The sequence below is a fragment of the Argiope bruennichi genome, chromosome 7 (genome assembly GCF_947563725.1).
Source record: "Argiope bruennichi chromosome 7, qqArgBrue1.1, whole genome shotgun sequence".
NCBI lineage: Eukaryota > Metazoa > Arthropoda > Arachnida > Araneae > Araneidae > Argiope > Argiope bruennichi.
The window spans coordinates 57611972-57639820 of NC_079157.1; the positions used below are offsets into that span (position 1 = coordinate 57611972).

The 27849-nt window shown below is 24.7% G+C and overlaps 1 protein-coding gene across 1 annotated transcript; it reads left to right on the top strand.

Moving 5' to 3' along the window:
- Positions 1 to 27630, top strand: LOC129976242 (serine/threonine-protein phosphatase 4 regulatory subunit 4-like). Its single transcript, XM_056089722.1, has 26 exons — positions 1 to 303; positions 491 to 644; positions 1262 to 1349; positions 1456 to 1600; positions 2566 to 2639; positions 3410 to 3516; positions 4084 to 4191; positions 4330 to 4451; positions 5170 to 5292; positions 6729 to 6835; positions 7021 to 7098; positions 7182 to 7301; positions 9152 to 9229; positions 11314 to 11382; positions 12680 to 12862; positions 13389 to 13494; positions 13996 to 14121; positions 15377 to 15543; positions 16455 to 16496; positions 16604 to 16690; positions 17193 to 17283; positions 17930 to 18019; positions 19928 to 20081; positions 21936 to 22255; positions 26371 to 26437; positions 26542 to 27630. The coding sequence occupies exons 2-26, from the start codon at positions 511 to 513 to the stop codon at positions 26564 to 26566; spliced, it is 2811 nt and encodes a 936-aa protein (XP_055945697.1). The 5' UTR covers positions 1 to 303; positions 491 to 510; the 3' UTR covers positions 26567 to 27630.
- Positions 27631 to 27849: the final 219 nt, after the last annotated feature.

Here is a 27849-nt window from a genome sequence, read left to right on the forward strand (position 1 = left end):
CGGCTTTTGCTCATTTTACATTTTCATTCAAAGCATGCAAGTGCTGTGGTCGTGCTGTGATGTTTACTATCTGTAGTTGTAAATGATGGATTGGCGATTGTCAAGTTCCGCATGTTTTATTCTGAGGAATGACTATATTTTCTTGACGAAGGAAATATTCTGGGTAAATTTCAGGATTTTGAAATTATCGTTCTTCTGATTATTAATTTATTTTTTAAAACTTCCTCTGGGATATGATTTCGTCCTCATCAATTCTACAATCTTTGCACAGATCTGATGAAGAGTCAAAGAATCCTTTTCAAAGTATGTATTGTTTATTATGTAATTGCTTAATATGTTCTTTTCTTTTTTTTATTAGTATAATGTTTAAAATTTAGAAATGTTTAAATTATGGAAAGGATATTTATTATTTGTGATTATATTTTCATTTTTGGAAAGGATTTTTATTTCGCTTAATTAATGAAAAAAAAAATCCGTATTTATTTTTTAGGCTTTGAGTTATCATAAAAAATGTGGTTATCAGATGAAGAATCTAATTTTGAGAACGATTGCGCTAAAGAACAAGGGAATGAAAAGATTAGATTCAGATCCAATTCCCCTCCACTTCAAGGAGGGGAATCACTGTGTGAATTTTATTTGGATCCGTAAGTATATTAAAATTCATTTGCTAATATTGCAACTAACAGTTTTTAACTCTCCTCATTCCATAGAACTAAAATTTATTTTAATTTAGGCAAGATATATAGAATCCAAAATTTAATTTCCAACACCGTCTTTTGCATGTTTAAATTATTTTTAAATCAAAAAATTATGATTTTCTTTATTAATGTTGTGTCAGTATATTTGAGCCATAAAGTCATTGATAGCCAGCATTTCATTCAAATTCTTCATATTAGTTAGCAAAAATATTTCAAAAAGTCTTTGCTTGTATCATTTAATTAAAATTCATCTAACGAACACTGCTATTAAATTTCATTGTATTGATCTTTATTAAACGTTTTATACCTTTTCATTTTGTTTCCCTTTTTATATGTACAGTTTGGGTTTGCAAAGAAAAAAAAATATCTTTGATGAGATTAAAGAAAATTTCTGTAGCTCAAATGAAAAAAAATGTGTAAAAACTTTAAGGAACCCTGTTTTCAAATCTAAAACATGTTTTTAAAATTTTATGATAAAAATATATTTTTTTATTTGGAGAAAAATGTATTCCTAATTTATCATTTTGATATTCTGAATGATTTGTGGAAATATCTCTTTTCAGTCCTGAACAAGGTGAAAAGTTGAGATCCTTTCAGTTTAATAAAACATTTTCTGAAAACCATGATGGTTCCCCAAATGCAAATATGCAGGTAAAAGATATTCTTTTGAATACTGTAGTTTAAAAAAGTCTGACTTTTTAGTATAATTTTGCTTTTAGTAATTAATGAATATTTATTTTTTCTATTGTTATTCTAGAATGATGTCTTCCGTTTTGTTGGTGGAGAAAAACTTCCTTGCAGAAATTTTGTGTCCCTGCTTAATCAGGATTTACTACCAACTAGCACATTTACTCAAACATTTTTACAAAGCATTCTTTCAAGTGTGGATAGTACTGATCCAGGTTTGTATTTCAATATGGGAAATTTTAATATTTTTGAAAAATCTTTTTCTTACTTTTATAATTTATATAATTTAAGAACTTTTTTTTAATGTTATATCAAATATATTGAAAAGAATATGTTTAATTAATATCCTTAAATAGATACATTATAATTTTGTATAATTTTTTAATCGACATTTATTTTATATACATAATCTTTTAGTAGTATAATATTATATAACTATTTAGTATATAACTATTCTTTTGTGTGCAAAGAATAGTTTCTAATTAGAAATTAATCCTCATACAGTGAATTTCTATCTGAAATATTGCTCATATTACATACTTAATAGGTTGCTTATGAACTTTTATGATTGTGAACATTGACCATAAATAATGTGCTATTTTTAAACATACGATTTTGGAAGTTATTTAAACATTTTATTTTCTTTGGTAATCTAGATATGTTGAGAAAATATGATAAATCAGATGCAGTACTGTACTACATTCTTTAATATAAATTAACTAATTATATGTGTGTGTTTTTAATATAAACATTAATCACAATTGTCTACTTAAAAATTTGCTTAGTAAAAGTTATTGGTGATTCAAATAATAAAATACAGATCTAATTCATGCTTTATTTTATATTTTTTTCAAAGAGAATTGTATTTAATCTTTTCATAAATTATTTATTAAACAGAAATTTAGTAAAGGATATTTATACATACCAAATATTTAGTTAAAATTTTCTTTTAATTTTTTTGGCAAAATATTTATTATTTTCTTATTTATTTTATATATATAATATACTTTATGACTTGAATTAACTTTAAAAGTACATGACTCTTTTTGTTAAAGAATTAAAAATTTATGTAACATCTTCTTCAGATTTTAATTTTCTTTAAATTATAGCCATATTATATATTTAAAGCAAAGTAATATTAATGCCATAATTTCAGTATAATATATATTTTGCATTGCAGTTGTTGCTAATGCTTGGATGGAAACTTTACTTGATGTAATAGATTTGCTTCCAAAGGAAATTGTAAAAGGGGAAGTAAGTATACTTAAATTTTGCTAATTATTGTTGTTTAGATTAATATTTAGATAATTTGTCTTTTTCTGTGTCTATGTGTTAAAATTTTATTTTCATTTATACCTATTCTATACCTAACATTTCATTCATACCTATTACTATTCAAATTATAAAATAAAATGGAAACTGTGATGATAAAGAATAATTATCTAGCATGATTTTCTTGTATATTTTACATTATTCAATAAATATAACTATTTATATTGAGGTATAAATTTTATACACTTAGTTTGCTTATTATTATAACTTGTAAACATTCTTTATATTTTTTTGTTAATTGTCAATATTTTAAAGCCTCAAAAACTGCAGTGCCATTATGTCAGTTTTACTAACTTTAATTATTTATGTTGATTAAACTTGCTGGAAAAATTAATTTATTATGAAAAGAATGTTAAATACATTCTTGAGAAATTTTTTTAATAAATTTTTAAGCTTTTGCATTTAGTTATCCTTTCATGTTTCCTAGTTACTGATGATTTTTATTCCTTCAAATGCAAATTATATTTGTTAATAGGAAAAATTCTAAAAAATAACTTAAGTTCTAGAATTGAGATTTAATCCAAAGAACTTTTTATTTCTAGAGTGATATTAAATTTTTGTATATTTTATGCATTAGATATTTTATATGGCTTTTTATTGAATATATTATTTAATGTCTGTAGATCTTAACTTTAAAAAAAAATCATATTTAATATCTTATTATGAATTGCTTTTTCCTCCCTTTTAAACAGATACTGACTCTTGCTGTAAATAAAGGCCAAATGTCCCAACCAATGTCTTCTCGTTTATTGTGCTGTAAAATGTTGGGAAAGATTTGTTTAAAGTTTGATGCTTATGTGTAAGTCCGTTTATCTTTGCCATATATAAAGTAAAGTTTTTACTTGATATTTTTTAAATACATGATTATTTTTATTAATATTTTATATGTAACCATCATGATAAACTAATGTTAGTATCTTGAAAGTGTTGAGGGATCGTAGAACTAGAACTAGTGAAACTTTATAGAAAGTGTGAGCTCAGATATTGTCATCATCCATGGATCAAAATTTAATAAAAGTTATATTACAAAGATGGATGTTAATAAGAATAAACTAAACCATGTATCACATAACTATTTATTTAATACTAACATTTAATTATGAAGAAAATAAATATCATATGAATATGTACTGAATATTCTTCGCATGCTTTGATATAACCCTGCAATGTACTGAATAATTTTTACTTATTAAGTTTGGTATTCATATGATACTTGAATTTATAAAATCAAGTATACAGTAGAGAATTTAGTTTTTGCTGCATTATACTTTAAATCTTTCTCTTTTTTTTTTTTCCCCAATTTTTGTTTATAAATATAAGTGATACATTTGCTTCATGTTTATCATTTATTTCATTTCTTTTTTAGGATTAAGAAAGAAGTTTTGCCTGTAGTTCTTTCTTTGTGCCAGGATGTTGATTTTGAAGTACGAGGTTATATGTGTAAACAATTGGATATAGTTGCCAAAGGAATAGGGTATTTTATAAATTTATTGCTGTATTTAGATTTTAATTTTTTATACAAATAATTTCACTTCATTCAAAAACTTTTTTTCACTTGATTGTGTTATTTATAATTTCTAATATAGGTTTGTTTATTTTATAATTCTTATAGACTTGAATCTACCAAAAGTGCAATTTTACCTGAGCTTGTTGAGTTAGCAAATGATGAAGAGACATTTGTTCGTTTAGCTGCAATAGAAACCATTGTACAGATGCTACCATTATTAGATGATGGTAATACTTAATCCCATTGTCAACTCACTTTGTTTAGTTACTGTATTAATTGTTATATTAGGATTTATATTATCTAAACTTACATAGTTATAGTAGAATTTATTGATTTCAAATTTACTTATCCATGTATTACATCTAAAATTGTGTTTATTTTTATTCTTTGAGAGAGAAAAAATTTGTTTATGAATTTGGAAGTTTTCTTCTCTAAGTATATATAACAATTGGGTATTTTATATTAAACCTGAGTTTTTTTTTTTTCTATTTTGTCCCCCAATTCTTTTTGCCTGTTGTTTAGTTTATGCTGTGTGTGTGCGTGTGCGTGCGTGCGTGTGTTGTGATATTAATTTAATCTAAAAGCTATTTATTTTTTGTTTGAAAAAATGTCAAAATGTTTTAATAATATAATTTGCTAATGTACTTTATTTTTTAGCCTCTTTTTTATTTAACTTTATTTTATTTTGCTTCTTTATTTCATCATAAAACTTTATTTGCTATAATTTTCTATTACTTTTCTTTGCTTTTTAATGCTTCTTTTTTGGATTTATGTTGGTAAGTAGAAGCATGCTTATGCTTATTAATATTTTGTTGAAATTTAGGCTATGGCTATGTTACGCTTAGTTGTGGAATATATATTTATATTTATGTTTAACAAAGAATATTTTGCATAGCAAAATTTCTTGATGTAAAATATGATATATGATTTTTATAATCTTTTTAGATACTTGTACCCAAGCTATCATTCCATTGGTCAAAAAGTTATGTGAAAACTCTTATAGTTTGAAAGATTCTACTCTTCCTGTAGTAAGCAGACAATTAGGACAATTATGTTGTGGGTTGGTTGGTATGTATTATTTATTCTGGAAACTGTTTATGATGTACTTTTATTAGTTACCTAGCGTTATAATAATGTTACTGCTTTTTTATATTTATTGTTTTATACAGAAGTGAAAAAAATTTTGAAATCTTATCAACTTATAAAAGGTTAAAATGCAGTCTATGTTAAGTAATTTTGTTTTTACTAATTTCAAAAATATCTTAGATGTATTTGTATTAGAAAATAATCTTAAGCAATATGCATCACAATAACATTTATTTTGTTTTTGCTTTTTAAAAAAAATATATGTAAATTAAATAGAGCTTTGGTATTTCTCATGGAACATATCATTATATTAGTATGCTTAATATATTAGTGTGTCATTTATTTATTTTATTCAATTTGTAAATATTTCTGAAATGAATGTAATTGATATTAATTTGTACAGATTAAATTACAGAACAATGTTTTTTAATGATGGAAACTATCATGTTTTAAATTAAGTTGAGATATCATAAGTATAGACTAATATGTAAATGAATTTATTATAAATCCATAACAATACTATAATGGTGGTAGATATTTCCAAACAGCCTGAGTTATTAAAATTTATTTTTAATATTGCACTTATCAGAAGAGCTTATAAAGTGTAGGTGTACCTTCATAAAGTAGTTACCAGTAGTTACCTACAGAAAACGATAGTTCAGTGAGTAACTATTCAGTTATGATGAGTAACTATTCAGTTAAAATGCTCTGGTTCAATTGTAGAGGATTAACTCAAAATAGTATATCTGGTTAATGAGAATGTACTATATCTACCAACATTTTTTAACTTTTTATTTATTTATTTGAAGCTTTTATAAGGGCTGTTTTGGAATTGGTATCATAATTTTGAAATATAGTCAGATGATCTTGGTGTCTGAGATAGTCCATTTAGTCTGAGATGGATATAATGTAAACTAGGCTGGTATGTACAGCAATTCTACAATGAGAACAAATCATGAACTTGGCAGTACTCTGATTCCTAAGCTGAGATATTGCAATATCAAGAGCTGTTCCACAGCAACACATTAAAATGGGAGTAATATTTTTTAAAAAATAATAAGACAGAGTACGCAAATGAGTTTTTTTTTTTTTTTGATAAAAAAAAAATTGTGATTTTTAAAAAAAGTTGAAGAGTTGTGTACTTTTAGTAAAACTAATAGGATTATTTGTACTTGTTGGGGAAAATAGCAAATTGTCATACTAAAATTAATATTCTCATCAACTGCAAAATTAGTGACATTAATTTTAACTTGTTCTTTTTTTCCTTTATACCCTGAAAAAATTTTCAAATGATTTTTACAACAAAATCTATTTTTAACAATAAAAATAAAATTATTATTCTAATGTATAATTACATCACCAGTATGGCAAAATTTTGCTTGAATTTGATATAAAAAAATGTTTTTTTTTTTTTACAGATAATTTTACTTCTGATCAAAAACAGTGGTTTTTGAAATTTTTTCAAGAATTGTCTAAATTGGGTTTGCCAAACACTGAAAAAAATCGCTCATCCTTCTGTAGTCCAGTAAGAATTTTCGTTTCAATTTATTATTATTATATAAATTACCTCTATTGATTATTTTAAGCATAAAATTAAGTTAGTTTGATGTATCTACTAGTGTATAAGCAAACACTTTTTAAGTATTGTCTTTTCTTTGATTGCCTATCTTTTCTCAATTAGTATCTTTCTTTTTCTTTTTTTTTTTTCAGTTACCTGATTTATTACCGGAAGTAGATCATAGAGATAGATTCCGAGAATGTCGGCATGCATGTGCTTATAATTTTCCAGTAAGTATTTTAATGTTTATTGATATTGTTTTGTTAGTATCCCTTTATTTTCAATATGCATAATTTTTTATGTATTTTTATAGGCAATGGTATTATTTGTTGGATCTGAGAACTTTGAAAAAGAGTTGTATAAAACATTCAGGAATTTATGTACAGATCCTTTTCACAGCGTTAGACAAACTATGGCATGTGGATTTTATGAGGTAATTATTTCTTGATAGTTATGAAATCATTTTTATTTTTTATATACAAATTAAATGGTATCAGTTAAGAACCAGCTGCAGTAGTTTCCCAAAACTTTCTTGCATACTCTTTGATAAAATTATCCCCCCTCCCCCCACATAAAATTATGGACCTTGGGTAAAGCCTTGAATGCCATTAGTGAACAATAGTTGCAAAGTGTTTCATCTTAGACATGCATTTGGTATTTTTACTAAATCTATTGTATCATCTGCAGCAATTTTTTTTTCAGTTATTTCTTATCATTTAGCAGTATCTATCCAAAAGTCAAGTTTATGTTATATATGTTCATTTCAGCCAATTGAAATCAAAATTTGATGTCAAATTACTGTTGTAGTCATAAAAAAATCATGTACCAATATTCATATTGAGTTATGTTTACTTGCTTATGAAAATACAGACTGACAGAAAAACCCTTGATGTATTTACATCAAATTATAACTATCTAGCTTTCTTCATTTTGTAGTTATTTTGTTAACTTATATTTGGACAGTCAGACAAATAGACTTCCTCTGAATATATATTGCTCAAAATTTGATAGAAAAACTTACAAAGTTGGTGTAAAGACCATGTATCAGATATCTTCTGTCTAACCAAAGCATTTTTATGAATTATTTTTGTCACAGATAGGCATAATTCCAAAAATGTATTTTTCTGACTCAGGGAGATCTGAAAAAGAAAGAATTGTCAAAATCTTGAGTTCATTTTTTTTTTTTTAATGATTAGAATGCTTTCTGTATTTGTATGTATAAGAAAGTAAAAACAATTCTCTTGTTAGATTGAGTTTCCCCCCCCCCTTTCTGGTTATCTCATTTTGGATATAAAAATAATTCACTAATGGACCTATTTGAGTTTAATTTTTCTCTTATCTAAGTAGAAAATTAAATATAATTTATTTTAGAAGAAAATATTTCAGAAATTAATAATTGATGAAATAAAATTTAATTAAAAATAATTATTTGACAAATTTTAAAACAGCATTTTTCATAAGATTTTCTTAATGATTTTTACTTGCGAATGTTGAAGGATTTGAATTGAGGCAGATATTTTTCTTCATGAAACCTGAATTTATGGCATGCTATTGAAGAAATCTTATTTTAAAGACTTATTTAAGACTTTATGATAATAATTAATGCATCATATAATTTTAAACTACTTCATCTGCCTCTTTTACAATTTATTTAACAATCAACATTGGCTCTTGTTTTGGCTTATTAGCTTGAAATAATAAATTTCAGAACGTCATTATACAGTCTATTTTAGCCTTAGAAAATTAACCTTTTTTTGTTTGTTTAAAATATTCTGAAGAATGTTTTACAAATAGAACTTTCAAACTACATAAAAATCTACACTTTGATATTTTTTTTTCAGCAGTACATTGATTGACTTATTTATAAAAAAATATTTGAATCATCTTTCCTGTTTGAAGTATGTGTATATCTTTTGTGATTTAGAAATTAGCTATTAAACTGTGATCAGAGTGGGCACATTTAATTCAAAGGAAATAGCTTCAAGTGGCTATATTTTGGGGCTATTTTCATTATTTTACTTTAGTAACCTAAAATAAATTTAATGTTTTTGTGGCTGGAAATTACAGAATTGTTTGGATGCATCATTACTGAAGTTCACACAATAGTGTTAAATATGATGAAGATATCTATTTTTTATTTATTGGATGTTGGTTTGCTTTCATATCATTTATGTGCACTATCCAACTAATCATTGTATCATTTGTATGTAGTATATCAAATTATTTTTTATTACCTTGCAAATAATAACAGCATTAAATTATAAGTATCATTTATTTTTATAGGTTGCAAGACTTTTAAATTCAAAAGCATCCTTGTTACAACAAGAACTTGTTATTTTATTACAAGATGAATCTCTTGAGGTAATGTTACGTAAATTTATCTGTTACTTAAATGTTATTATATATTAGATGTTTGAGGTAGTATTATTAGTTAAATTCTATGAATGTTAGAAATTTCTTACTTTAAAATGTTGAAAGCAATTATCTCTTTCAAAAAGAATCTGCCGTGATATTTATATATATATATATATATATATTTACATAAATATGATAAGTTGATAGTTATTTAAATTACCTATAAACCCAAATAAAAGAAAAATTATGTTTCACAAGTGTAATATTTAAGTTAAACTTGAGAGTGAAAAATATAATAGATCATAAATGACATATTTCCAGCTAGGCAGGTGGGGAATGGAGATAAAGCAAATCAATAAAAAGAAATGCTATTAGCCTAGATGCAAATAAATAAAACCATAAAAAAATTATGAACTTTAAAATATTCACATACATATGTTAACTTTGAATTTATTGTAACAGTTATAAAACAAAGTTTATTTGACAGATCTTGTAAAATAATAATGTTTTCTTTGTTTTAAGTTTATATCTTGTTAGTGTATTATAATAAATACTTTCATTTGCAAATGAGAAAATCATTAACTAATAATTATGGCTAATATTCCTAGAATTTCATTATTTTTCTCAATCATGTATATATATTATACATGTTAAGGTAGATAAATAAAAAATATATATTTAAAAGTCACTCAAATAAAAACTAATTAAAACTAAAATAAACCATTGGCATGTTAATTAAGTTAAAAAAAAACTGTTGAACTTTGAAGCTAAATTGATGAATTATTAGAAAAAAGGAAAGGGACTTGTTATAGTGTAAACTGAAGGTGGCCACAAAACATTAAGAGTACAGATTCCACAAACTTCTGAAATAAACAATGTAATAATACACTACTTTGTTGTATGGTATCCCAAATAGTTGCCCCATTGTGTTTGGATAGGAATGACTGAATTTTGATAAATATTTCTGCAACATGATGTGGGAATCTGATAATTTTGCAGAAGTGCATGATTTTATTGGAATAATATATATACAATTCATCAGCATGCATACTGGAATGGCCAGTCTTGTGACATATCAGATATTCCAAAAACTTTGTATTTAAACAGCTCTCCACTCCACATCTTATAACCAAATACAGTTCCATGTTGGCTTACAGGATTCATAGTTCCATACTACTTATTATCAGTCATCAGTTGTCCATTTGTCAATTATTCAGTGAGATGTCTTATCTCTGCATCTTATAATCAGGAAATTGGTTTGAATTGATTTTTCAATTCTGTATCCTATAGGGTTATATTACATGATCTAGATGCTGGTGCTTGTTGAAATTCTTACATTGGATTTCAATATTAGAAAGTGTTGTATGTCTGTGTAATGAAAGTCTTTTTCAGCCAGTGATACTTATATTCAATCATTTCTATTTGCAGACAAATTGACATATTATATTTTGTTAGAATTTCATTACTTCTTGCAATTGTTATCCATGAAATAAAAAACCTTATGTGTAGCTTCAAAATATTATGGCCCTTCTCACTTCAAAACTGTCATTCTCATGCCATAAAAGTTTTGATAGCTGTTGAAAGTCTATCCCTTTAGCAATAGTCATTCTAACCAGACCTGTTGGTAGGAGAAAAGAATTAACATTGATAGTATATTTTATATAGGCTCCTATCAATTTTTCTAATACTGGAATATGTACTGAATAAATTTGCAGTTTAAATACCAATCCATACTACATTTAAAACTTAAGGCCATAAATATTTAAATTCAAATTAAGGCAATTAGTTAAATATTGAAGGTATTGATATTTGATTGAAGAAACCTATATAAATTTTTGTTATTGCAGAAGATTTCAATATTATTAATCATTCCTTAAATATGAAATAAGACAATTATTGATTTTAACCATAAAGTAATGTTTTTAAAACAATTGCAGGCTTAATTTGATTTAAATATTATAATCTCATTATTATTTGATTTTCCTAAAAAGTTTTTCTGATGCTTAAAAATGAATTGTTAATATAACTAAACTTAAAAAAGGTTTTTCTGCTATCCTGTTTTGTGTTAAAATAGATTGTCTTTATTTCAGGTATTGAAAGGTCTCATCCCATACCTTCCTGATTGCTTAAAAACCATATGCTGTTGTTCTGACTCACAGGTATTGCATATAAATCTTGCATCTTTCATTTTATCTGTATAACTTTTAAAAAGTGGAAAAAACATTCGAAATTTTGTAAATTTATATCTTTCTATTAATATATTTTCTTTTTGGTGATCACAATTTATTTTAATTCACATTGATCATATCTGAAAAATGTTTGCAAAAGGTTTAAATTTACATTAAAAAAAATCGTGTTTGTCATGAATGAAAATCTTAATTATATTTAAATCAGCTATTTTAAAATTCAAAACGGTATGGTTGAATTGTTTGCTGTTGCATCATTTGGAAATAACAGATTTGTGGAATCTAAATAACTTCGTCTTACCTAAATTAATTTGTAGGCTTTTATTGTGTTTGTTTAATTGCCCATTTATTAATTTCATCAATATTTGAATCTGGTGCAAAATTTAAGTTTAAAAAAAAAAAGACTTTGAGATGGGAAAATCCCTAAAGATTTAGCAGACTCATCAGCAATTCTTAGTGCAAATTGTTAATTTAAATTTTTTTAAAACATTAATTGAAATTGCATTTTTTTTAATGTATATATAAAAAGAAAGTATGAATAAAAAATTAAAAAAACCACCTTTTTGAAATTATGTTTGTGAATAAATACAATAACTCAAAACGGCTTTAATCTAGATGGATGGAATTAGGTATATGCATTTTACTCTCTGTTTATAGATTTCTTACAAATTTGGAGCCATTAAAAAGAAATCTGTTGGTTATCTGTGGTTATCCATGATAACTAAAAAAATGTAAAAAGTAAAGTAATTAAATTTTGATTACACAAGTTTATCATCTAAACCATAGACATATAATAATTTTGAACAAATAAACTATCAAGGGATCGACCATCTGCACACTTTCACATGCATGTGAAAGCAGTAACTCAAAAATGCTAAGACTTAAATAAATAACATTTGGGTGTGATCTTGTGGTTCAATTGTAGTTTTATGTCAGATTTTCACTTCAGTTAGTCAGTAAAAAATGTTGAAAATAAGTGTTTGGTTTACAGGTACTTGTCAATTAACTGCATGCCGAAAATAAGTCTTCAAAAATCACATGCTGGATTCAGATCAAAAATCTATAATTCATATGCCTATTGTTCACCAATGCCATGAAAGGCATTCACAGCTCAAGTGCAGAGAGGGGGATATAATTCCTTTATTAGTATGCGAGAAAAATTTGGAGATAACATTCCAGCTGGTTTAAATAATGTTAATTTTTTCTTATTTATATTTCAACCTTACTTATTTTGTTTTGCTTTGAATTATTTATTTTTCTTTGATTTCAGGATAATGATAAAAGCAATTTAGTAAAAGCTCTAATTGCTTGTGAAGAAGCTACTTCTGTAACTAGCAGTTGGCGCTTGCATGCAGATTTTTTATCATGTCTTTCTTGCCTGCCTTCTTGCATTTCTTCAGAAATTATATTTACTACTTTTGTGCCTTTGCTGTTTGTGAAACTTCATACAGCAGTAAGTATCCCATTTTGTATATTTTTTTCATATATATATATATATATAATATATAAACGAAAACATATATAATATCTGGAATGTAACAAATTAATATTTTTGAAAGAACTGTGACATTAGTTTGTTCACTTTTGAAAAGGAAATTAGTTGTAGCTTTCGTTTTGTTAAACAGAAAGTTACAAATTAGACTTCCTAGAAACTGATGAAGTGAACTCATTTTCAATTCATGAGATTTTAATTTCCATAATACAATGAAGATTGAGATATTTGATCTTAAACTATTTATTGGTCATTCTTTTTTTTATCTTTGACATTATTATTTAAAATTATTTTTAATTGATATTGAAATAAGGCAAAAAAAAAAAAAAAATTCTAATAGAGTTATCATTTTTAGACACTTGTTTCTCTTTTTGAAATTATAAATATAATGAGAAAAAACTTTTTAATAGATTATTAATAATAGAAAATATTAATAATCAATTTCATTTTTAAGAACACACACTTAATTGAAGCTTTTCTTTTGTAGAGACCAATTCCTTGTAGAATTTCTGCAGCCTACAGTTTATTAATATTTCTAAGAAATACTCCAAGTCTTGAGAGAAGAAAAGGAATTATAAATGAACTGATTCGAGGTTAGTTTAAGAGTTATTTTATAATGCTTATATACATTTTTTTAATCTATAGCTGTCGTGAATTCCACCAACTATTTCCTTCTCTTGCCTATTTCTATAAGAAGATCTAATGAGATTTTCTGTTGAAATGTTTCCCTCTTCAACTGTTTTATCACTTTAAAACTTCTGCCTTTTACTAAATGTTTTCTATAGCTAATTTTTAATAAAACTCTTAAACATGTAAAAAAAACTACATTAGTATTGAAATTAGTATATTGTAAGTTAGATTTTTGTGATATTTCTGTATTATCTTTGCAAAATTCAAAACAAATTTACTAAGTGTAAGCTTATGTAATGAATAAATAATAAGCTGTTAATCAGATATTAAATTTTTAAGCTTTTAATTTAAGAATATTGCTCTTTTTTTAATTTATAAGAAAGAATGGAGTTTTGTGATACTATGTACTGATAAGCTTTTCAATATACTGATTCATATTCATATTTCTTTTTCTCTTTTACCAGAGCTTTGTTATGGCAGAAGTTGCCATAAAAGAATGCTTTTTATACGGGTTTGTGAATTAGTTATTGAATTATTCTCAAAGGTGTTTTTTAAACAGCACTTTTTCAAGCCATTGCTCACTTTATCTGGTAAGTTTAGATAAATATATTTTTTTTTATGTAATAAGAATGAATGAATGAATTTATGAAAGAAATCTCTTTTAATCAACCCTTTGTGATACAATTGATAAAAATTTTAATGTGTGTTTTTTAAAATCATGGTCTGTAAACTAATTATTGAATTATTTTGACAATGAAAATGAAATTTTTCTTGGAGTATATAGGCTCACAACTTGCAGTCTCCAACATTTGATGATATTTTGAAAGAAGTATGCCAACAGTTTTTTAATGAATCAGTTCTTACTGCCTATAATTATGTTATGTTCCTATTAATTTCACATATTTGTAAATATATAATATGACTTTTATAATATAATCAAAGGAGATATATTAAATTTTTGTTGTAATTTAAAAACGGGTTTTCTTTAGCTCTTTGGAATTTGAAAGGGAAATTATGAACAGGCTTCTTGAAGTTTTTTTCTAAGAATTAAAATTAAAATCCATTAAAACTATATTCGTAGTTAGAAAGTTTTTTTTTTTTTTCAATATTATTCTTAGAATATTTAAGCATAATTATTCCCAATATAAGAAATAACTGATGAAAGACAGGTTGCAAAATAAAGTATTGTTAGAAAGCAGACTATTTATTTGATTTTATTTATAAATAAAACTTAGGTCGATATTTTGACCAAAAAATACATTTAATGAAAAAAAAAAAAAGCATTTTTTTTCTTTTGTCCTCGTTTTAGCAACCTGTTAAAAATACATTTGTTTTATGAACGTTTTTAATTATATATGTCTTCAAAACATTTAAACGTATCATTTGTAAGAAACTTCTCAATATATATGTTTCATGTAAGAAAATTTAAAATATTTTGTTGTATAATAGAATAATCTATGAAGAAATTTCATTTAATTACATTTCAGCTGTACATATTTTCTATGACTTTTTGCAATGATATGAAGTTTTAAATTTATATCATTTTTTGGTGGATTTATCAGATTACATATGTAATTTTGTTTCTACCGCCATTTTCTTTGGATTTCCAAATATTATTATTTTTAACAGAAAGGTTTTTCATTGTATACCTAGTAAAAAAAATTTAGGTAATATGAATTTATTTAAAAATGTGATGGAATTTCTATCAATGAAGCATAATTATTTTCATAACTTTTTATATATAAGACTTTAATTATTGAAATTAATTTTTGTGTTAATCATTAGAAAATTTTTCTTATATACTTATATAAATTTTTTTTATAATATTTATGAATGAATTTTCAGTTGATCCAGTACCAAACATTCGACTACGGTTGTGTTCAATCTTGCCTCGTTTGAAGAGTCTCATAAAATTGCCTAAAGATAGTCACCTTCTTCAACAGCTGGAATCATGTGTCAAGACTTTAATTTCCGATGAAAAAGATAGAGATGTTTCTTATGCTGTTAGTAGGGTAAGATATTTGTAAATTAATTTTCTTATTAAATTTCTTCTATTTAGTTTCCTTTAATCTTTACTTTGATTATCAGGAAGCTAGTTTTCTCTATGTACAGAGGCCAAAAACTTATATTTAAAGAACAATATATTTTTTTAATTACTTTCCTCGTAATAGTTTATTTAAAGGAAGGCTTATATTAGTACAGTTGTATAATTGACCATATTTATTGAAAGTTAATTATCATTTATTCTTTATACTTCTGTAATCTAAAAAATATAACTTATTTATATGAATACAATTTTTCAATGGCTAAAAAAAATTCTCTCTTTTAAAATTTTCTGATTTAATTTTTCTGATAGTTTTAATAGTTGTTTAACTAAGACAATTCCCAGTATTTTTGAATAGTGTTTTATCTATAAAAAATGCTGGAAAGAGGAATTTAAATCACACACACACACACACACGAAAAAAAAAAAAAACCTTTGCAATTTTAATGCTTTTTCTGTTGTGTAATGCTGCTAAAAAATTAAACAATTTTACATATTCTGATTATAATTTTGATAAACATTAAAGTGTAATTTTATTACTGTTCAAAATTTGAAAATTAATAAATACTTGTCAGTAAACAAACTAAGTTATGGAATTCCAGAGTCTTTTTTTATTTTTCTGTTAAAAATTTTGTATCTTCAAGTGAAAATCAGGTTTCTTTTTAAAGGAAATAAAAATTTATGTAGTTAGACAAAAAAAAAAGTCAGTTGTCATATTTTTAGAAAAATTCTAACATTAAATGAAAAATGTTAGCTTGTTATTTAAGGCTATTACAAAATCTAAGGCTATTACTGAAATCTTGTAGCTTTTTTTGGAACTGTACAAATAACAGACTAGATGTTTTATTTGAAGTTATTTATTTTCATTTTATTGAATAGGCTATTGAAGAGCTTGATAAAATTGAAGTTGCTACAGAACCTGTGAGTATTTGTTGCATTATATTCTCATTTTTATGTTTATTCAATGTTAATAACATATTTTTCTTTGCTGCCCATTTCAAACGATCTTTCTCATTTATAAATTTCAGCTTTCTAGACGATCTTCTTGCATTGAGATTGCTTTAGATATGAAAGACCGTCTAAAAGAAGAAGAAGAAAGACATCAATTAGAAATGGTAATAATTTTAGGTGTTTCCTTCATCTTATGAAATATCTTACAGATCTTAAAGATTTGTTTCATAGTGGCATGCTAGAATATCACTAACCCAATGACTGGCGACTATTCAGAATCTGATTTTCCCTAAAACAGTGAGCCTTGAATGTACAACGACTTTCTACTTTCTACAACGAATTTCTACTTTCTTTCCCTTATTGGTGAAACTCTTTGGGACAACTTTTTTATGTTCCAACAGATTGAAGGGCTAGTCTGTATTTTTAACTATTTGGGAAAAATTATGCATGTCTTCATCATATCATTACTATATATGTTATATATAATACTTATAATAAGTATTATTAAGTTATAAGCATATATAGCATATACTTATGTATAAGTATATGTTAAAATAATTAATACTTATTATAACATATACAAATATTTTATCGCATTTTAATAGGACAACCTTTTTATCTATGTAAATATATAGCTGATATTTATATTCTATTTATCTTTACAAGGAATTTAATTTAAAATTAAAAGAAGAAAGGAATGGACATTCTACGACAATATCTACTGGCACAAAAGGCGGAAAAATACCTGTAAGGAAGAGTAAGTATTTTTTTAAATATTGGGAAATTAAGATTTAAAAATTTTTTCATAATCCATAAACAATTATATTGCAATCGATGAACTTTATTTAAAATAATAATGTATTTTTATTGTAATTTACTATTCTTGCAGAGAGGCACATAATCTGAATAACTCAGCCAGGATTTAATATCTTTATTTTGGCATTTTGCCTTTTTCTTCCCTTTCCTATTAGTTTTTAAGAAAAAATGTTCTTGCAATTTAAACCAATCCTTAATTTTGGAACTTAAATGTTTTTAAATAAATTGGTACTAATTTTAGTGTTTATAATTGCAATTTTAGTATTTCACACACCTTACTTTTTTTTCCCAACATTTTTGGTAGGTTTATAAAAGTATCAATTTTCTGTATTAAATATTGAATAGATAAAAGCTTGTCTTGAAACACAATTGTTTTATTTAAAATTTTACAAAATATTTTAATTTACAAGAATCTGTCATTATTTTGAGATATCAAAAATTCAAATTAGTTATTTTAAATAAAAATTTTTATTTATTGTAGGAAGTAAGTGTTTTAGTAAGCAAATTAATTTGGAAAAGGTTTCTTTTAGAAAATGAAAAACTTTCATCTGGTTGCTTATGAATATCAATTTCTCTCCTTGTTACAGGTGGAACACTTCCAAAGCCATCAAAAATTAAAGAAACGCATCCTGAGCAGTCAGAAAAAGTCATATCTAGTCAATCAAAATCTCTCAGAAGTAAGTTTTGAATTCTCTTAAAATTAATATGATGTATATGAAATATAAAATTATATCAGTGCAAGGAAATCATCCCACCCAAGTCTTATTAGAATTTATTAAAGAAAGAACATAGAAGTAAAAGATTGAAACTTTTATTTATGGTTACATCTCTCTACTAATAATAAAGATTTGTGTATGTGTACTTGTCTGCATATTGGCACTCTACAGGCCAAATCATTTAATCTATAATTATCAGATTTTGCATACATACACTCTGCAAAGTAAAAATGTGCATTAAAATTTTTTTTTAATTTTTATTAATTAAAGATTAAGAGAAAGTTTGTTTTTTATAATAAAATTCTAAAATTTTACAGCACAAAAATGATTTTTTCATCATCTTAAAATTTATATATATATTCAATGTATTTCATTATATCTGCAAATTTTTTCTAAATCTTTGCAATTTTGGTATTGTTTAATTTCTGACAGCAGGTTACATTGTTGCCCTGAAATTCAAACCATTTTTATTACTTCATCCAATATTTAAGTGTGTGATTTTTTTTTTCGTAGAAAGCTAAGTAAGGAAAATTAATGCCTGGTTAATTTAATGTCATAATGGTTAAATTAATGTCATAAATGTCTGGTTAATATTTCTGCTGTTTACAAGGCAAAAGAAAAGTGAATTTACAGTATTACAAATGTTAGTTGAACCCAGACATTTATGTTTTTAATAACACTGGGATGTCATTTCACTTGTCTTTATTAGGAATGTTTGTGTATGCAATGAACAGAATACATGCAAGACAATTTAACCCTTTAAAGGACCATTTTTTTCTAGTCATATTATGTTAAAATATTTTTAGGCTTGAAATTAGAATAAGAAAAGGGATTCATTTAGCTTATTAGATAAATTTAATTTGATTAATTAATTCATTTGGTTAATTAATAATTAGTAACAAATCAAGACACATCATTTTGTCTGAGATGAAGAACTGAAGCATCTAAGTTTCTGACTTACTAAAAAAATTTGTCAGAACTTATGCCAACCTACATAATTTCATACGAAGATTGATAAATTTTGGTGGGAAGCATACTTCCCACAGCTCTAGAAAAGGTTAAATAACATAGCTTTAATATCTGACAATTTGATGTAAGCATGAACACAATTATATCTAAATGATTTAACTGAATTTAATATAATCAGTATGCCCTCTGAATCAGCTGATCACCAAAAGTGACTATTTAAAATTATAAAGAATCTTATTCATCCAAATATTCACTTAAATGCTGAACTTTTCAACTCTGTAAACAATTTTATTTCATTGAGGAGTCTGAAGAAATAATAAATTTACTTTATTGTACTGTGACACTTTTCTTATTTACTAATAAAACTAGTCATGCCACTGATTTACTTAAAATCATAATTTAGTTTTATCGTTTCAAATTAAAGTCACTTAGAGACTGAACATTAGAGAATAAATAAGAATGTTTACTTCATCATTTAACTTCTATGAAAGATAGTAAAATCTACTCTTAAATTAATTTTGTTTCACTTCTGTTATTATAATTCTGAAAAGAGACAGGGAAAAAAAGAACATTACAGTAAATCAAAAATTTTCAATTATCAAAAAACTTATTCTTATACACCAAAAATAAATTTATCTGAAAGAAATAAATATCAATTTGTTTACAGTTTTTATAATAAATTTTATTTTATTACCTCTAGGTTGTCAGTATTTACAATTCACAAAAAGGTATTTTTGTATTTTAACTTTTTTAGAGTTTTGCATAAAACTAGGGCATTTGGGGAGTTTTCAATTTTATATATATATATATATATATATATATATATATATATATATATATATATAAAATATGCATTTGCATTATTTTTGCTTCTTTTTTCCAATAAATTATCTGTTTCAGTTTTAAAGAAAGAGCGTAGAATATCTAGTCCTGCTGTAATCGTGGAATTTCAAAAAAATTCACCTCAAGTTCTTCAAACAACCAGAGATGTTTCAACTTCAACTCAAACTATTGCAAAAACTACCTCTCCTAAATGCAACATTCCAAAGTCTAGGTATATCATTTTCTTCTATATCTGATCATTTATAAATAAATAATTAGTCCATATCAACATTATTTTTTTTAACAAAATGAGATTACTTATTATTAAAAAATAAAAGTGGTAAGTATACAACAGGTAAATAGATATGCTAATTGAAAATACATGAATGTAAATGACAGTCTGCAGGTTTTCAAAAAAGTATACAGAAGAAAAATTAGTGTTTAGGGAAACTGCTAAATTGCATGTATGGATTTCTGTGAAATTGATACAGTGAATATTACATTTTGGTATATGGATTTTTCCCTCATAAATTATTATGTCCATTTGCTTTCCTTGCATTTGTGATGATTAAATTAAATTTTTTACAATGTATATCTACAAAAATAAATACTGCATGTGAAGCTGATTATCAGTATTAAATTTGCTTAGTTAAATATTTGTTCCCTGTAATTATATAAATATTACTTTGAAATGTCACATAATAAATGTAATAATTGCTTACAAATTAGCAATATTGGAAAAGCTTAACCTTGTATTGTTATGTATTGTTTAATAGTCCTGAATATAATCCTTATGTATATAAACATGGTTTATTTATGGGAACTGAGTTTTAAATACCAATAATTGTTATTGTATACAATTAAATTAAAATTTTAAAATGTTTTAAATTTAATAATGCTTTTTCTGTAATCTAAAGAATCTGGAAATTCATATTACATCCAATCACCAGTGATTCAACCATTTGTAACTATGTTCATATTATAAATCTAAATTGTCATTGACTTTGGTTTCTAGCTAATAAACAGTTAAAAATCAATAGTATTAAAGGAAGAGTTGTGATAAGGCAGTTAAATACAAAGTATATGTATATCCAGCCCTTTAAATTAAGTTTAAAAAAATAACTTTTATTACATGAATCTTCACCTTTCTTGCATGTTTTATGGAATCAATAAATTTAAATGATTGAAAAATAGTTTGCAGGTGTCAAAAGACTTACATATGTGTAAAAAAAAAATGCATAATCTACCACCTAAGCTTCTCTTAATCTGTTTTATAATTGCAATCTACAAATATAAAAATGTGATTTTTTTTTATGGTAATTACAGTTTGGGGTTCAATTATATTTTCCATATGGACTTAATTGGCATTTTTTGATAAAACAAAGAAATAAATATTCATCATAAAATATCTTATAAAATAATAATTTAAACATAATTTTAAACATTATTGTCAGTAAAAATTTCATTGATTAGAAATAATATGCACGTTTTAACAATAATTAAATAATTGTTTCATTGAATATACAATATAAAGTAATGTCATTATTAAATTATAAAATGTAAATGCTTAAAATTTTTTTTTCTTCCTAATTTAAGAATAAAACAATTTATGCTTATGTTATCAAAAAATAATGGAAAGGGTAGGAGGGGGGGGGGAGTCTTCACAAAAATAGCAAAAATGGCCCAGAATGTGCTTTTGTATATTTCTTTTCCTTAAGACGAAGAAAAATGTGGAGGGGTGACTGCTTTTACAGCTTCATTATCATGGCATTAATATTAGAGGTTGTCTGCAGCTAAATTTTAAAATGGCATTGTGTTCTTAATATAGATGTCTCTCACATGATCTATGTATAAACTTATTCCGAGTATTTTGTCTTTCAAAAATGCAAGGGAATTATTCTTTCTAAGTGACTTAACATACCTCTTTTTATAACAAATAGTAAGTTTGAATGGTATAATAATTTATACTTTTAATAAACAAATCTGTTGTATGTCTTATATGTTTTAATAATATCTTTAAAGACCTGTATCTTGTTACATTCTAACGTAAGAACTAATTAATATATAAAATTATATATTTACACAGATCTCAGAGTCCTAATATGCGCACATGGCCTCGTCAGAAGCGTTCTTCTCTCATTCCTAAGCAATCTATTGACCGATGTCCTTCTCCTATGCCACTACCAAGACGCTTCTCTGAGCAAAGCAATAAAGATGTCTCATCTACTGAGATTTTAAAGAAACCTTCCAATGCAGAGAAAAGAACTTTATCAATTCCTAACAACAAAGTTATACAAACTGTGAAAGAAAATTTAACAAAAACGAAAATTGCATCAAAAGATAGTACATCAAATAGTCCTCTTGAATCAAAAAAGAGAACTATTGGTACCATTTTACCATCACCAGGTATTTATTTATTCTTTTTATGTCTAACCATTTATTTTTAAATTTAACCAATATGCTACTGCTTTTTATTTATGATGATCACTAATGATTTTCAGCAGATTAAATATTGTGTAATATATGATATTCCCAAATCAAAATGGAATTGTTGTTCTAGCTGCATTATTCCATATGCTAAAATTTTTTGAGATTTTTCTAATAAATGGTAGCGTGTCTCATGAGACATAAGCAAATAGTAAATAATATTGAATGAAACAGAATTAACAATAGCATCATGCCATGAATTCCTATAAATTGGCTCAGATTGCAAATAATTCACTTTTTGTTAACAATTGCTTAAAATTTATCAGTGGGATTATGTCTCTGTCTTGAATAATTTTTTTTATAAAAATCTTCAACTTTTATTTTATTTTGACATTATTATTTGATTTTAAAATAATCCATACTTTGATTCTGAAAATTAAAACAAAAAATTAAAAATATTTAAAAAATGTATTCTTTGCACAGGAATATTTTTATTAGAATATTTATTATTCTTGTAAAATATTAAAAATATAAATTGTGTACAAATTAGAATGTTTATTCTTAGAAATCTAAAGTATTAATAGAAGGCAATTTTCTTCAGATTAAAATTTAATTTGTTCATTTGGCTGCTTAGAACTAGGATGCAGACTTAAAGAGAACCAACCAATTTAGTGCAGTGATTTGCATATGGCTTTGTAATGTAAGCATTATGTTTAAGGGTTAGGTGTTTCATGTCTTTTTTTAGAGTTGCAATAAATATCATAAAGTTAAAACCTATAAAATGATAAATATAAAAACTTTTTTAAAAAATACTTTTATAAATATTTCAAAAAGTAAAAATCTTTAAAAATCTAGAGATCAAAATCATGAAAGTATGAACACAGGAAACAATATGAAAAGACTATAAAGCCACAATGAATATCATAAAAAAAATTTTCAATTCCCACACATTAGAAGTTTAGAATATATTATATATGTAAATATAATTTTAGTTTACTTAAGTTTTTCTATCTAAGCCTCATGGTTTTATGGATTTCGTCTTGACTTCCAAATTTGCTGATAAATTTTTGCTTTTCACTATACTGATAAAATAAGACATTTTTTTTTCACTCTAATAAATAGATAAGTAATACGTATATTTCATACTATGATTTATTTTCCTCCTAGAAACCTGTTATTAATCATAACTTACATAGAGTTGAATACAGAAACATTTATATTTTTAGCAAAAGTAAAAAATAATTGAAGCAAGATAATGGTACAGAACATTAAGTGATATTGTATTTATGCAATTATAGAACATGTCTTTGCACCTATTAAATGGAATTTTTATAGCATGAAAAACTTGAGTAAATTACGAAAGAAAATAAAGACCAATATTTCTGAGTGGGAAATTTTAGTGTATAACAAGTCATAATTCATCTATTATCAATTAGTTAATGTTGCTAAATAATCACAGTTATTCCCATAAGCAGGATTTCAATGTCCTTGCAGCTGTCTTAGTTTTGGGATGAAATAGTTACTGGTTTGAGATGCAATTCCTCCAGATTTGCTATATTATGTGGGCCTGATATATCAGCCCTCATATGTGTAAGAAATCTGATAAGATTCAAATTAAATTTTCTTCCACTATTTTTAGCTTAATATTTTGTGAAAAGAAGTAGGCATATATTCTGTGTTGCTTTAAATCAGTAAACCACAGTTCAAATTTACAACAATCATTTCTACAATAGATGTCAATGGTTTTGAAAAAGGACATCATTTCAAATAATAATAATAGTTATTTGAAAAGGAATAATTTGTATACTGCAACATTTTTTTTCACTTGAACTATCATGATAATGCAAGTTAATACAATCCGTCTATTGTTATTATTAATTTTTCCTTTTACTAACAAGGTTACTGGCATGACTTTTTGGTATATTAATAGAATAATGCTTGGATTGTTATTTTACACACAGACACACAACTGGACACTTTCAATCTTAAATAAATATTATTCATTTATTCATCTTGTTACTTAAAAATATTTGTTTTATTCATTTACTTATTATGCAGTTTCAACATTATGATTCTTTACTTATAATAAAGGCATGTGTGTAAACTCTTTACAGATTAGTACATTTGACTTGGATCAATTAAATTTGATACACATATATTTTGGAGAATGTAAATATGCATCTCAGGATGATTTTTTAAAAATTTTAATTAATTAAAATCGAGCAAAGTTTTTGGCATTATTCTATCATAATTTCCAAAAATATTACAACACAAATCTTGATTTTTATATTTTAAAAATCAAAATATTATCTTTCAAATGATATAAATTAAATTATATAAATATATAATTTAATTTAATATTTTATATAAATTAAAATTTAACCTGCACAAGCACATTATGCATGCATTAAAAAAATTAGCTTTTAGTAAAATATTGCCATCACATTGACTACAAACTAAACCCAACAATAACCTTTTAGTTTATGTTTGAGCTCAGGTTTTTATAAAATAAAATAAATAAACATTATAAAACAAAAGTTTTCAGCAAATTAATAATAATAAAAATAATATCTACATTCCTTTATGAATTATTTAAGACAAGCATGGTTTATATATGCATGATATTTTTTCTTATCAGGAACCAACACCTAATTCTAAACTATTAGTACTAGACATGTACATCTAATAAGAAAAATTATCTAATTGAAGTAAAGAGTTGTATTCTATGTAATTTGAGTCAATAGATTTTGTAATGAATTTGTAAAATTTTATGGACTACAGATCCTATGAATCATTTGATAAAATATCCTTGAGCCACTAACATTTCAAATAAGAAAAATATTTCCAATCTTTTGCGACTAAAACTGACTGAATTGTGAAAATTTTATCATTATTTTATAATTATCACTTCAAAGAAGATATATCAATCGTTACCCAGAATTTTCCTTAGACAAATTGACTTAAAATAATGAAATTGTTGTTTGTTCCAATATAATTCCAATGGTATTCAAAGCATCATAACTGGATCATATTTGGTTGTAGAAGATTGAAAATGTATTTTTTTATTAAAGAATTAGAGTGAAAAATAGTGTATTAAATATGATTCATAGGACTGAAGAACTGTATAAAAATTAGTCACGATAGTATTTTTAGAAATACATTTATCAACTGAAACAAAATAAAATATTATTTACATCATTTAAATTCTTTGGAAAATAAAACTGAATTTTTTATGATAAATCAAAGAAATTCTTATTGAACAATCCTTTGAGATTCTGCATAAATTTTTAAAATATTCTGCAGTACATATAAGACTTCAGTGTGGAACAACTTTGCTTTCTGTACTCATATTTTTAAAAAACACTTGTTGGGTTTCAGAAAAAAATAAGTTTTTTATTAGTTGAAGTTCAATTACTTCCATTTCAAATTTTAGGGGAGGTGACAAAATGATATGTTTCTAAAATATTTGACTTCAAGTTATACAACTATCAAAATTTGAATCTTAAAAATATTTTGTAAAGAAGGTATTCAAACAAAGTGACCTGAAATATTTAATTAAAGTTTTATCGACTAGTAATTGTATCAGATCTCCATATAAAGGTTTTTAAGATTCTTCAAAGAAAAAATTTTGATGTATAGAAATTTTAGCATACAGGAATACATATTACAAAATTTTCCTCATTTTCTTACTAAAAATAATCACACATTGATAATTTTTAAAATTAAAGAAAATTTAAAACTTAGGGGAAGTATTTATTGAAAAGAAAATAAGAGTAACATTTGACTCGTTGGCAAAAATTACCTTTTCATAAATGTGTTCAGAACTTTATAAAATGTAAAGGAATCTGTATTCAAATTGTTCCATAAAATAATTGTATTAATATTATCCATGCATCATATTCCTTTTGGTATCATGATTCATATTATATTTGAATTTGTATATAATAAGTTCTTATGTGCAGCTTGATGTAATGAATGCTGTGTCAAATACAATTAGTAATTTTAATGCATGTTTGAAAATAAGGGCAGATATTATTATGACCATTTTATAAATGATGTCAACATTTGAAATAAAAAGCACTCTTTAATTTTAGAAGTTCTCAGAAGATCTGTTACTCTTAACAATTTGAATAGTGAGAGTAAAATTCCTTCATTTTTGAAGTAAGTACATACATTTTAAGAGTAAAACAATTACCTCATATTTTGTTACTTATTCAAAAAAAAAAAAAAAAAAAAAAAAACATAAATGTTTTTTTCTATTGTAGGAAATCAATTACTAAAGACAGCTGAAATGAAAGGAAAAGAAAGAAGAGGAAGAAAAATTGTTATGTGCCAAGGTTGTCAAGGTCCAATCTTAAAAATTATTAAAGTGCAAATATTTTTTTCCACTGGAATGTAACTAATTAGCTTTCCTACTTTATATTGAAATTTTTTGCAATTTAATAGTAAGTCCATCAAATTAGTTCACATACTAAAATTAAAATGAATTCAGATATTTTTCAACAATGAAGACAGGTATATGTATATCCTTCAGAAGATGCAAATCTTATTAATATTTCCTTTCAGTCAGTTTTCTAGAAATAGTATGAGCACAGTTCTAACTTTATAGTATATGTTTTTTTTATTGTGGTTTTTACTTTTTTTCCCCCAATGCTTAGCAAAATTCAAATTGTTAATGGTTGGTGCTTTTTTTTTTTTTTTTTTTCATTTCCTCTTGCACTTTTTATTTATCTATTTTGTTTTAGAATTCTGTATGTATGTGAAATGATTTTTTCTCTTTTCTTGAACTGGTGTATGGCAGTAAGTATAGCTTTTGCTGGTATTATAGATTTGAAGCATTTTTTTTATATATTTGTTACTTTTATGAAAATTATAAATAATAGATTCTTAAAAAAAGCTTTTATGCTATTAAGAGTTAATTCTGCTTCTAAAAAAACTTGTTTATGAAAGTTAAAGATATATAATCGGATGATCACATATAATTCTGGCCCTTAATTGGGAAATATATATAAATTAACAGTGTATTGTTGCATATTGCTTATAATTTAAGTTAAAATACTCAGTTACTTTGCTAACTATTGATCCGTGTTTTTGAAAATGGTCTTATTGCTATTTTATATAAAATACTAAATTTATATGCAAATTACAAACAAAAAACATTTATTTAAAATTACATAAACAGTTCTTTTTTAACATGATATAAAATATATCATACCGTATGGTTATTAATGAACCATTTTATATGTTACTCTTTTTCTGTCAGTTTTTTGATATTTGAGGAATATATAAAGTATTATTTTTAAAAGCTAGTTGAATCAGCTTTTATTACTTGTATATTTATGTGTTTTTTTTTTTTTTTAAATATGTTTGGACCTTGCAATCAAGAAAAAGTAAATATATACTATTTTTAAAGATTATGGTGTGAAAATTCTTTGTAGATATCATGGTTTTGTATATTAATGTACATTTTGGATTGTTATATTTGTACTTAGTTTTTTTATACATATATTATTTAAAAGATTCAAGATTTTTTTGAAAACTATTTTTGTAAATGTGTCTATGTGTCTTTTTGC

Excerpts from the sequence above, each read along its gene's own strand:
- LOC129976242 (XM_056089722.1), top strand. The coding sequence starts at position 511 with ATGTGGTTATCAGATGAAGAATCTAATTTTGAGAACGATTGCGCTAAA. Across the intron at positions 1,350-1,455 it reads CCCCAAATGCAAATATGCAG|AATGATGTCTTCCGTTTTGT; the intron begins GTAAAAGATATT and ends TTGTTATTCTAG. Across the intron at positions 17,284-17,929 it reads AAAAATACCTGTAAGGAAGA|GTGGAACACTTCCAAAGCCA; the intron begins GTAAGTATTTTT and ends TCCTTGTTACAG.